Source organism: Pseudoliparis swirei, chromosome 6 (assembly GCF_029220125.1).
Source record: "Pseudoliparis swirei isolate HS2019 ecotype Mariana Trench chromosome 6, NWPU_hadal_v1, whole genome shotgun sequence".
Lineage (NCBI taxonomy): Eukaryota > Metazoa > Chordata > Actinopteri > Perciformes > Liparidae > Pseudoliparis > Pseudoliparis swirei.
Window position 1 is genome coordinate 1,490,228 of NC_079393.1, and position 12,988 is coordinate 1,503,215.

Sequence of the window (12,988 nt, forward strand, 5' to 3'; positions counted from 1 at the left end):
TTTATATAATAGATATAATTATTTATATAATAAACATCATTATTTATAGAATAAATAAGGTGGAAAGCTTCCCAAGAAGACGGAAGGTTGTTATTTAGAAGCAGATTGATGCCACTGGTTTTGGAATGACACAAATAGCCATCCTCATATTTTTGGATATGTAAATTAAGTAAATTTTTTTTTTTTTAATCCTATTTTTAAAAGCTCAAACTAAATTTTAACTTTAAGTAAAGTAACACAATCTTAACAGTTTAGATTTTCAACCTGAAAATTTACAAAACTTACAAACACGACGAAATGTAAGTTAAAAAACAGGCAGAGATATTAATATAATCATAAATATGCCACCTGTTTAATTAAAGTGATTATAGTTTGATCGCCTCTGCCTTCAAAATCCTTATAAATTTGATACATATATATAAATATATAACAAATATAATATAAATAAAAATCTAAGAACATAGAGATATAAAAATATATATATATAATATTCTTTGTATTCAGCCAGTTAAAAAAATATATTAAATAGATGACGAGTGTTAATTAAATTAAAATAAAGATTAAAAAAAAAAAAAAAATTTAAATTTAAAATGAACAAAAGACGAGTGTTAATTAAATTAAAATAAAGATACAATAAAATAAATAATACATTAAAATAAAAAATGAACAAAAGACGGTCAAATGGAGCTCGTGGACCCAGGAGGAAACTCACCTGGACGGATCCTTCTCAGAGACCAGACCGAGCCGGATCAGACCTGCAGACTGGATGTCGGGGTCCGAGCTTCTCCACCTTATGTACCCCCCATCGGGCATCGACCCTCCGGCTTTATTGGTCCGATTATTTACCGCGTCAACACGGGGACCAGAGTTTCCGTTGTGTTGGCTTCGAGGCCTTAACGAGGTTAATGGATCCCACTTCCTTAACGAGCTGTGATCACCGGCCTGGACGCAGAGCATCGATCCGCCAACACACGGCTGATCTTTTTATGACCTTTATGTATGACCTTTATTAATGCTCCTGTTTGATCCGCTCTCTATGGGTTATTAACGTGACGCGTCACCTCAGTAACCGGAGCACTCGTTTCCTTAAAGTCCTTAAGGTAGTGGAAAAAAGTGTTGGATTCAACTTGTAATTATGAAGTAAATGTGGATTTCACAAGACTAATAACACACACAAATTATTTGTTGTGCATATATATATATAAAACACACACACAAACTATACATGTATAAATAATTAGTTTTGTAAATATATATATAAATATTAAGTTTTGTAAATATATATATACACAAATACATAATTAGTTTTTTAAATATATAATATTAATATAATAACAGTTTTGTAAATATATTAATAAGTATAAATAATTAGTTTTGTAAATATACATATATACATTTTTTAAATATATATTAATTAGTTTTGTAAATATATATATTAATATGTATAATTAGTTTTGTAAATATATATAATTACATTTTTATAAATACGCACGTTAGGTGTGAACAATAAGTGAACAAGTGAAAGTGTTGAATAAGTTTGTTTTTATTCCTGATGATTGAAACAGCAGAAGGAACACAGATCAGAGAACACAGATCAGAGATCAGAGATCACGTACAGCTCGACTCAAACATGAGAACAAACATTTGGAGCTACAGGATTGAAAATGAAAATATCTCCAGTTAGTTAGAGGTTTAAATGAGAGGAAACCAACGAGTCACGGAGTGAAACGTGGTCATTCTGGAAGTTTGAAAACAAACACGACTTTTGGACTTTGTGGACGTTTTAGTTAGTTTTCAGATTTCATAGAGAAACTCAAATCAGAAAGATAATTTACTTTAAAGCTTCTGTATTTTCAAAAGAACGACTAATCCTTCGTTCTACAGGTTCTCCATGCTGTGAGTAAAACAACCAGAGTTAAGTCTTAAAACTCAATATACTTATTATAATCCACGATTACATATTTTACTGAGGTCACAGCATTCACACGACAGAAAAAATTTAAGTGGGAAAATCTATTAATTTCTTCACTATCGGTTCCGAATTAGATTTTTTCAGATGACATTCAGACCGTCTCTGAGGGACGCTGTGAAAACGACGTCATGCTAACCAACGGCAAGCTAACGCAAAGTGTGCAGAACGTAAACGATAGGAAACCGGTAAAGTTATACACGACCGTTCAGAAGTTTGGAGTCACGTAGAAATGTCCTTATTATTCAAAGATCTGTTTTATCAATGAAGATCACATTAAATCGCGAGTGTGTGAGACTCTCTACATAGTTAATGTGTACATGACTATTCTCTGGTGTTTAATGAAGTCTCTCCAGATGTGTGTAGAGGCCCATCTCCAGGGTTCTAATGGTACATTGTGTTATCGCCTTAGAAGACTAGCGGAGGGGTAGAAAACCCTTTCAACCCTTTTTATGTGAGCGCAGCTGAAAACAGTTATGCTGCTGCTGAAGCTATAAATCTGGCCTTCCTTTGAGCCACAAGAAGACAACATTAATATTTACTATAAACATGATTTATAACCTCCTCAATGTCTTGACTAGATTTGATATTCATTTTGAATTCATCTGATAAATAAAAGTGAGTTTTCATGGAAAACACCAAATTGTCTGGGTGACCCCAAACTTTTGAACGGTCGTGTTTGTCATAGCGTCATGACGGAAATTTCTTCAATCTCAGAATAAACTGTGTGCTGGTAAATCTGGTAAATCAGGCTCAGTCAACATCTAAAAAACGGTCAAATAAATTGATTAGCTTCAGTTCGACGTTGGGCGTGAAATGGTACAACGACACTTTTTAAAAATCAACTGCGTGAACTCGTCCCCGTTAGCGACCGAGCTAAGGTGCTAACTCATGAAATGGAGACGGAACAGAACGACGCCCTTGCGTGTTCCCACCTCGCTAGCATGCTAGTCGTTAGCGTGTCCCGGGTAACGTAGTTCACCCCGCGAGCCGTCGCGATGTCACTGAGCTTCTATAAAGCCTCGTTAAGTATTTTCTTTATGTCACTTCTTTTTCGGTTCTATATGAATTGTGAATGCGCCGTTAGCTAGTAGCGAGCTAGCTACGCGGCTCGATAATACGTGAATATAGCTCTCTGGGACTATTATCACTAAGAAAAAAACGCAAATTAATGAGCCAGTTCCTGGTATGACTGGGCACTAAATATATATAATAAAGACAAAGACATTCAACTCATAGTTAGACCACTAAATGTAAATAAATAGATATTAACCACTAAAATAACCCCTCAGTCAGCTATCCGTGTGCACCTTTGGTTGGTGGTTGTTGTTCGGAGGTTTTACATTAAACATTAAGACTGATTGTATAACAGGAGACCGTTTGCCTCCATCACATGCTGCATCATTAATGCGTTCTCGTCGGGTTCGATTGGGTTCAAGAAGTCGGACCTGGGAGGTCGACGACGGGATCAAACCCGCCGCCGGTCTTTGGACTGTTGGCGTCCGTGAGCCGCTCCCGGTTCCCTCCTCCGTCGGCTCGAGTCCAGCTCGACGGCAGCAGAGGGGGAACCGGATCGCTCGTCAACTTCCTGTCCAGTCAAATCTCTTCTAGCGGTTTTAGAGGAAAACATTTGTTTTGTTTTTTATAATATAATTTAAGATAATATATTTCTCTTGACGATTTTCTGCTTCTAGTGAAGTCTAAACATGGCCAGTTTTCCCGAGGGTGGAGGAAAGAGGAAGGAGGAAAGGTGACGGAGTCACTTAAATCTAAAAAAGGGTTCATCCTCTTGAAAGCAGGAACATGTTTTGGGACATTTTCACCGTCCTCAGTGGAGAAAATGCAACGCCGCGATGAACATAATAAACGCATGTAAATACAACCTGTCCAAACACAAACAATGCACATGGCTCTCTTATTTCTGCACAAGCAGATTGTTGGATATATATAATATTAACACTGCAACAAAACAAAAATGATCCAAAACTTCAATATCAATAAACACAGAAACATCCAGCAACACGACACAATTAAACATTTGGTTTTGTGTTAAATGATATTCTGTTGGCCGAGAGAAGTTCACATTAATTAATAAATGAAGAGGACACTCTGGGTCAATAGTGTGTTTGAATGCTTATTAGAATTCAGACCGCCAGGTGGTTTGGCCTAACGAGAGACCGTGTTAACTGGTGACGTTCAGCCCAATGGCGTCGATGTAGGGTAGAGTATGGTAGAGTAGAGGGTGAGGTAGAATAGTGTAGGGTATGGTAGAGGGTAGGGTAAAGTAGAGGGTTGGGTAAAGTAGAGGGTAGAATAGTGTAGGCTAGATTATGGTAGAGGTTAGAATAGAGTAGGGTATGGTAGACTAGAGGGTAGGGTAAAGTAGAGGGTAGGGTAAAGTAGGGTAGAGTAGAGGGTAAAATAGTGTAGGCTAGAATAGAGGGTAGGCTAGAATAGAGTACGTAGAGTAGAGGGTAGGGTAAAATAATGTAGGCTAGGGTATGGTAGAGTAGAGGGTAGAATAGAGTAGAGTATGGTAGAGGGTAGAATAGAGTATGGTAGAGTATGGTAGGGTTGGGTAGGGTAGAATAGAGTATGGTAGAGTAGAGTATGGTAGGGTTGGGTAGAGGGTAGGGTAGAATAGAGTATGGTAGGGTAGAATAGAGTATGGTAGAGTAGAGTATGGTAGGGTAGGGTAGAGTAGAATAGAGTATGGTAGGGTAGAATAGAGTATGGTAGAGTAGAATAGAGTATGGTAGAGTAGAGGGTAGAATAGAGTATGGTAGAATAGAGTATGGTAGAGTAGAGGGTAGGGTAGAATAGAGTATGGTAGAGTAGAGTATGGTTGGGTAGAATAGAGTATGGTAGAGTAGAGGGTAGGGTAGAATAGAGTATGGTAGAGTAGAGTAGGGTAGGGTAGAATAGAGTATGGTAGAGTTGAGGGTAGGGTAGAATAGAGTATGGTAGAGTAGAGTATGGTAGGGTAGAGGGTAGAATAGAGTATGGTAGAGTAGAGGGTAGAATAGAGTATGGTAGAGTAGAGGGTTGGGTAGAATAGAGTAGAGTATGGTAGAGTAGAGGGTAGAATAGAGTATGGTAGAGTAGAGTATGGTAGAAGGTAGGGTAGAATAGAGTATGGTAGAGTAGAGTATGGTAGGGTTGGGTAGAGTAGAATAGAGTAGAGTATGGTAGAGTAGAGGGTAGAATAGAGTATGGTAGAGGGTAGAGTAGGGTAGACAGGGATGTCTGTGTACAGATTGTAAAGCACTGATTCACATGTGTAATGTGTGAGAATGGGCTCTACAATATAAACTGAATAGATGAGAAACAAGAAGAGTCTGTATGTAAAGTGCTTGGAGGCCTCCATTGGGCTGAGAGGCAGCAGTTAACTCGGCTGCAAGCCATTCTTAACATTCTCCTCCCCGGCTACCTTTGGTCTGGGCCGCGTGTCGACGTATCGACACTCCGCACACGGATCTGGAAAGACCGTTTCCTTTTGGTTGTAATCGCCATCTTTGGCGGTTGAAGTCCTCGATGGCTCGACAAGAACCGGAACACTTCAGAACATTCACGCAGCAAGACTGAAGAAAACTTCTTGGGAGGAATTTGAGTTTCTTTTTCTGCTTTTTTCTGAATTGCTGGGAAATAAAACCATTCACCATTTTCTTAGTTTGTACTCTAGGTTGATGCACTTATTGTAAGTCGCTTTGGATAAAAGCGTCTGCTAAATGACATGTAATGTAATGTAATTAACAATTTAAAAGTCGCAGTTACGATTGAACTCCGGCTTTCCTGAGAATCGATGGAGGACTGGAGACAATAAAAAAAGAAAAGAAAAATAACATAAAGACGCCGAGAGGAAGGCCCAACGCTGGGGAGTAAATGTCCTGTCGGCATTATTTTTCTGACCATGTTCAGTACTCTACCCGACTCTATTCTATACTACACTCTACCCCAGGGCTCTCAAGTGTCACGCATTGAGCGTGAGACTCATGCATTTCGGTCTTAAGTCACGCACTCCCGCCACACATCGTATTTCTCACGCTGAAAAAAACTCTCGGCTATTTAATGTTTTAATGTGCCGCAGCGCGCCAACATGAGCCGCGCTGCCCTCACCGTGGAGGAATCAAGCGCTTCCCTGGAGTTCTGCTGTGTGGAGCCACTTATCAGCCAACCAAAAAAAAGAAATGGGCTCCACAATAGCCAATCAGAAAAAAACCCCGTATCTGTTGTATCTGGGTAAGATTTAATCCAGCAACCAATGAAAATAAAGCATCCTGGAATTGCGCGCGACTGACTGATATCCGAAAATTTCATTCTGCGGGGGGGGGAGGGATGCTGCTCATGGGAAATGTCACTCTTGCCTGTCTTCAAAACTTGAGAGCCCTGCTACCCTACCATACTCTACCCTTTGCTATACACTACCCTCTACTCTAAACTCTACCCTACATGATTGGGAATCAGCCGCCTGACCCCTAATGATTACACGACCCTCGCGGTGACTGAAGGCGTCTGGCATTCTTGAAACATGTAACAGTTGATTCCAAATCCAGCATTTAAAAAAGTGCAAATGAGATAAGATTTCTGTAACAATTTAGAATAAATATCTTTAAAAAACTGTTCTTAACGGCTGAAGGGGGGAGAGTGGAGGGTGGGGGGGGACTCAGTCATCAAAAAGGTCCTGATATAAGAAGAAAACATCTTGAGACCCGATTGAGAAACACAACGAATCAAAGTCGATCTAGAAATGAGTTTGGATCTCATGTGGAGGTGAGAATGGAGAGAATGTCTGGAGGCTCAGGGCCAACAACACGAGGCAGAGAAAGGCCGAAAGTAAAGAATCGGCGAGACCATGACGAGGCAAAAAGGTCTCTGGACCAAGACCGGACTCGAGTACTTCGAAAATGGGCTTCAGTCGGACTCTGCTGAACCAACACCTGGACTCGGTTGACCCAACACAAGTCGGTCCAAACAAGCCACAAGGCAGACAAGTCCAACACAGTCAAGACCAGTTCAAGCCAAGAGGAGATGAAACTACGACTTCACCCCAAAACGGGTTCGAGTCCACAGAACCAGACCAGAGAACCGGGTCATGGGGCCTATATTGCAGAGGGGTTGGCGAGGTCCTCAAACACCGTTGGTTCTTCGATCCCTCGCGCGAACAGCTTGATCAACTGGCATTGCACCCTGGGAAAAAACCAACAAAGAAGAAGAAGCTTAAAGACATTTAAACCTGGGTTAAAATATTTGCTGAAAGTAAAACGGACTCCTTCGGGGTCGTCGTACCGGACGTCGATGGCCGCGGGGGTCAGGATCTCGCCGTCGCAGTTCCAGCTGCTGTAGGCGGGGGCGCAGCCGCACGCCGGGTGGTCTCGGCAGATCTTGCGGAAGATCTGGCGTTTGCCGTTCTCCCGCATGTCCAGGTCCAGGTCCAGGTCCGAGTCGCTCTGGCAGTGACGCGGCGTGAAGCGGAAGCGCCGCACCCGGTGGACCTCCACGAAGGTCAGGTCGAACTAGGGGTCCAGAGGCAGAGCGGAGACAGTGAGGGAGGTTCTGGAAGGGGAGGTCTCTCTCTGGGGGGTGGTATCTGTTACCTGGTCGTCTTTGCTGGTGTGCCGCAAAAGGTGCCGGAGGAAGTCGAAGCGGGAGCATTTCCGCACCGCGATGAGGTCGGTGGTGCCGTCGGCCAGGTGTGCGGCGGGGCTGAGGCCTTTGGGGCTGCGGGGGCAGGCGCAGCTCATGCTGGCAGCGTTGATGGCCAAGAACTTCCCTCTGATGGTCCTCCACTCGCCCTCACTCTCTGAAAGAAACACCCCCACAAAACGACAGAGTGGAGTCTTCTTCTGCTGCCAGAGGACAACGTTGATTGGCTGCAGAGTTCCAGGAGCTTCAGGTCGACTCACCGATGTCCGACGCCTCGTCCGCCTCGTACCGCTCGGCTTTCTCTGAAAGTCGCTTCACGTTCTGCTGACAGACCAAACAGCTGGAAACATACAGACGGTGTTATATAGTAGCAATTTAAATATATATACACATATATATATGGATAGATACTCAAAATATATAAATAATTACAGTTTTGTAGATTATATAAATAATTTATATTTCATATATACACACAAACGTATAGTAGATTATATATATATTTTTTTTCGATGTTTCTTTTTTTTGTATACTGTATATATAAATATATGTACACATACAAACACAAATATATATATAAATAATTACTTTGGTTTTATTATATATATATAACACATTTTTAAATAATAATACATGTGTGCATATATATATATACGCACGCTTACATACACAAACGTATATATGAATTATTATTATTTTTTCCAATGTTTCTTTTTGTTGAATATATATATATATACACATACACACACACAAATAAAGATAAATACAATTTTTGTAAAAATATCATTTTTATTTCTAATATATATATATATATATAACAGAAATTATAATATATATTCACATAAACACAAATATATATATAAATAGTTAGTTTGGTTTTATATATATATATATATATTCGAAATAAAACACACGCACACATATAAATAATTACAGTTTTGTCCTAAACTGAAACTTAAAAATACATCATCCGTCTCACCCAGATCGACACTTGGCGGCGTCCCGCGGCGTTCCCATGATGCCTGTGGCCGGCAGGTAGGAAAGCGTTCCTTCATAGTAGTGATGAGTCAGGAACATCTTCACACCTGCAGTCAACAGCAACGGTCACAGGGGAGCAATACCGCTTCTGTCCACAGGGGCCGCCAAAGTCAACACACATTGAAAGCTCCTTGCAGTAACCTTTAAGGATCAGCTTGGTGGTACCTGACAGGTCGTATCTGGACGGGCCCATCCACCGCTTCCTCTCGCTGTCACTCAGCACGTCGCCGTAGAAACCGTAACCCAGCAGCGAGACGGAGTACCGCAGGAAGGTGTTGTTGTGGTGGATGGTGCACACGTCCATCGGCTGAGAGTCTCCTGAGGGCACACACACATTACGTTTATTAAAAAAATGCAAATATATATATATATATATATATACACACAATTAAGTTTTATAAAAAAGAAATATATAAATATATACACACACACATTACGTTTATAAAAAAATACAAATATATACACACACACTTACGTTTATAAAAAAATACAAATATATACACACACAATTAAGTTTTATAAAAAAGAAATATATAAATATATACACACATACGTTTATAAAAAAATACAAATATATATACACACACACATTACGTTTATAAAAAAATACAAATATATATATATATATACACACACACAAAATTAAGCTTTATAAAAAGAAATATATATATACACACACAGTTTTTTAAATATTCACACACAAAAATATATATATATAATTAGTTTTGTAAATATGTATTTCTGGTTCTTTATAAACAAAATAAATATTTGTTTTAATGAATGGTATTTAATTACTCATCGTGCGGATGCCATTTTACTAGAACTCTATTTTCGTGCCTCGTGTCCTTGACCACAAGATCAGTTTTTACATACATGTTTATGTTGGCGTGTATTTTTATAACCCCGTTGTTTTGTTTTGACTACTTTACATCACAGAGAACGAGTGACCTGTACAAGGTGACACTGAAGTTCCCTTGAACCACCACTAGAGGGCAGCAAGAGGCCAGAACCATGAGGAACGACTGGAAAAGGATACAAACAATTATTAATTTAAATGAGGCTAAATATAATTTATCCTGCAAATTCGAGACAGCTGACAATAATTTTCATTGTAGATTCATCTTCAGTCATTGGTTGGTCTTTAAATCAGAAAGATATTTAATCATGTTTCAAACTAAACCTCCAGAATGAAACTTGTTATTTTTCTATTGATAAAATGGGAAAAAGCCACATCACGGGAAACGTATAGCTATAATATTATATAAATCCAGTTCAATGTTGGCTATAAGATTTTCACAATAAAGTGTCTTTATTTGGGTGAATAACTCCCAGTTGGACCCCGCCCCCCGCCACTCAAGGTTTCCCGTTTCCAGCGAATGACATTCGGTGGTGGTACTGACCCACGATGATGTGCAGCGCAGAGGTCACGGGGTCGTTGGCGCCCACGGTGGCGAAGCAGATGCAGTCGGTCGACCCTGAAACACATCGGGAAATTATTTAAACGTGTCGAAAAATTATTTACGCGCATTGAAAATTATTTAGATAAATAAAAAAACTATTTAAATGCATAACATCTTTTAAAATGTATACAAAAATGATTTAAAAGGCATTAAAAAATGATTTATATGTATCGAAAATGATTTAAATGCATTAAAAAATGATTTAAAGACATTAAAAAAATGATTTAAATGCATTGTAAAATGATTTAAAGGCATCTAAAATTATTTAAATGCATTAAAACATTATTTAAAGGCATCTAAAATTATTTAAATGCATTGAAAACGTGCAATGAGAGTCCTCATGCTCCCGGAGGAGTCGCCGTGTCCTCTAGAGGAGGAACGAGTCAAAGAGGTCGAGTCGCTTCCTGACCTGCAGGAATGACCCCGACGCGCAGCGAGCACGGCAGCAGCGCCGCGTCCGGCCCGCCGGGGTCCACGCCGCCGTCCACCTGCGTCCTCCAGACCAGCCCGTGCACCAGCTCGCTGAACATGCCGTCCCCCCCGACGCACACCACCCTGAGGGCGGAGACGCGCGCTTTACTTCGCCTCGTTCGTCGCCTCAAAGGTGTAAAAAAAGTCTCTGGTGCTTTTATTTTGGCGGTCCACCCGGCCGTTCAACTGAAACTCTCACCCGTCAATCTTCTGAAGCTCCGCCTCCGTCCTCAGGTGGTCCCTCGCATGATTGGCGTGCTCCGTCACTACGGCAACAAGCAACGCAGACGGATTAAAGAGGGAGGCACGGGAACAGGAAGTGAGGGGGGGCGGGGGGGGGTACCGATGACGTGCGTGGAGACGCCGGCCCGGGCGAACAGCGGCGCCACCTGCTGCTCGTAGACGCTCTGTCCTCGCCGCTTCCCGCTGAACGGGTTGATGTAGACCAGCAGGCGCTTGGGTCTGCTGGCTGAAGACAACAACAACAACATTGATGAAGATGAAGATGTCACGACCCCGTGTGTGTTGGAGTCGGCGTGAAGTCGTACCGATGACGGCGAGCTGCTCCCCGATGGCGCCGACCCAACGCCGACACAACGCCGCCTCTGGACAGGTGAAGGTGACCTCGGCACCCCGCCAGCGGTGCTGCTGACACCTCTCCACGTACAGCACTGACACACAACAACAGACACACAACAGAAATGGTCACTTGATGGTCAAACATGTGTTTTTTATGATTAGTTTTTCTCATGCCTGTTTCCAGGTGACCGTCAAGGTGTTTCCAGGTGTTTTGAATGTGAGTGCAGGTACAGGTGTGTTTCCAGATGTGTTAAATATGTCTTCATGTACGTTTCCAGGTGCATTAAAAGTGGTGTTTATGAATATTGTGCGACTGTGTTTCCAGGTGTTTTGTTAAATGAGTTTCCAGATGTTGCGTCAGCGTGTTTCCAGGTGTGTTTACCTGTGAAGGCCGGCCTGCAGTCCTTTGCTTCTCTCGCTCTGATCTTTGTTGTCCAGCTGCCGTCGTCTGTTCCCCTGACGCTGTCCTCCTCTCGGACAGAGATGACCTCTGACACCAACACGCTGTGAGACACACCTGCACACACACACACAGACATAAATACATATATATAGAGAGAGTTACACACACACACAGACATAAATATAGAGAGAGTTACACACACACAGACATAAATACATATATATAGAGAGAGTTACACACACACACACAGACATAAATATAGAGAGAGTTACACACACACAGACATAAATACATATATATAGAGAGAGTTACACACACACAGACATAAATACATATATATAGAGAGTTACACACACACACAAATAAACACGCATATATATATATATATATATATATACACACACACACACAGAGACATAAATACATATATATAGAGAGAGTTACACACACACACACATATATATATATATATATATATATATACAGACCCCCCCCTGTCCTTTGTTTACCTCACAGCACGTCACGTGGTTTCAAAAGGCCCGACAGACACAACACGCGCACACAGACCAGACACACACATCCGGGTCTTACTGGGTCTGAACGGGCGGTACACCGGGCCGGAGGGCCGCCTGTTCCAGCCGAGCCGGGACCGGCTCAGGCTCACGTCGCACGCCGCGTTCCCGACGCGGAGCTCGGACAGCAGCAGCGGCAGCAGCGGCCTCTCCATCCCTCCCCGGCCGTCCTCCGGCCGGGGAGGCAGCAGCAGCGGCCCCGGGGCCGGTCACCTCCCTCCGGGCATGGCTCGCTCTGAGTGCCCGGAGAGGCCCCGATAATGACGGCGGAGAGGAGCGGCGGCACGAAGGAGCGGATTCCACCTCGGGGATGTTTTTCTGTGGGAGATAGCGGTTTTCTACCGGAAGTAGGAGGAGTCTGGTGGTGCGTTCAAGTGCTGCCGTAAAAAAAGAAATCTAATGTCGTGATTCAACTATTTTGTTGTTCATGCCTCTTTGCGTGATAACAGCAAACAGAAAAATAGACACTCAACTTCATTAAATATGTAATAATATTTATTAAATATGAATTAATAATAATAAATACATATTTATATGAATACAATATTTTCAGAAATTAGTATTTTATATTTAGTTATTATATAAATATAATATGAACACAATATATCAATATAAATTTAAAAAAAAGATATTTCGAAAATAGATTCATACACTTCAAGCACTTTACATATATATATATTATATATATAATGGAAAATAGTACATTTAATTTAACATTAATCATTACATTAGTTTATTAACCATATTGTAAGAGCCACAAGTGTGTTTTTAGTATATTTAAGTTTCAGAATTGTTTATAATTTAATATTTAGATTTATGCTCATTTTGGAGGAACTATAAGTTGTATATATTA

General features: G+C 41.1%; 1 protein-coding gene across 1 annotated transcript; it reads right to left on the reverse strand.

The window, feature by feature from the left end:
* Positions 1–1,522: 1,522 nt before the first annotated feature.
* Positions 1,523–12,456, reverse strand: LOC130194632 (ceramide kinase-like). The gene is made up of 13 exons (XM_056415660.1): positions 12,155–12,456; positions 11,543–11,677; positions 11,130–11,252; positions 10,925–11,050; positions 10,781–10,847; positions 10,520–10,665; positions 10,051–10,125; positions 8,816–8,968; positions 8,592–8,697; positions 7,873–7,952; positions 7,564–7,769; positions 7,256–7,482; positions 1,523–7,156 (listed from the first exon to the last, which is right to left on the reverse strand). Exons 1-13 carry the CDS (start codon positions 12,288–12,290, stop codon positions 7,069–7,071), a joined length of 1,668 nt encoding a protein of 555 aa, XP_056271635.1. The 5' UTR covers positions 12,291–12,456; the 3' UTR covers positions 1,523–7,068.
* Between the last annotated feature and the right edge of the window lie 532 nt (positions 12,457–12,988).

Coding starts and splice junctions, on each gene's coding strand:
- LOC130194632 (XM_056415660.1), bottom strand. CDS start 12,290: ATGGAGAGGCCGCTGCTGCCGCTGCTGCTGTCCGAGCTCCGCGTCGGG. Junction 8,698..8,815: donor GTCCAGATACGACCTGTCAG/GTACCACCAAGC, acceptor TGTTGACTGCAG/GTGTGAAGATGTTCCTGACT. Junction 7,953..8,591: donor GCCGCCAAGTGTCGATCTGG/GTGAGACGGATG, acceptor GTATGTTTCCAG/CTGTTTGGTCTGTCAGCAGA.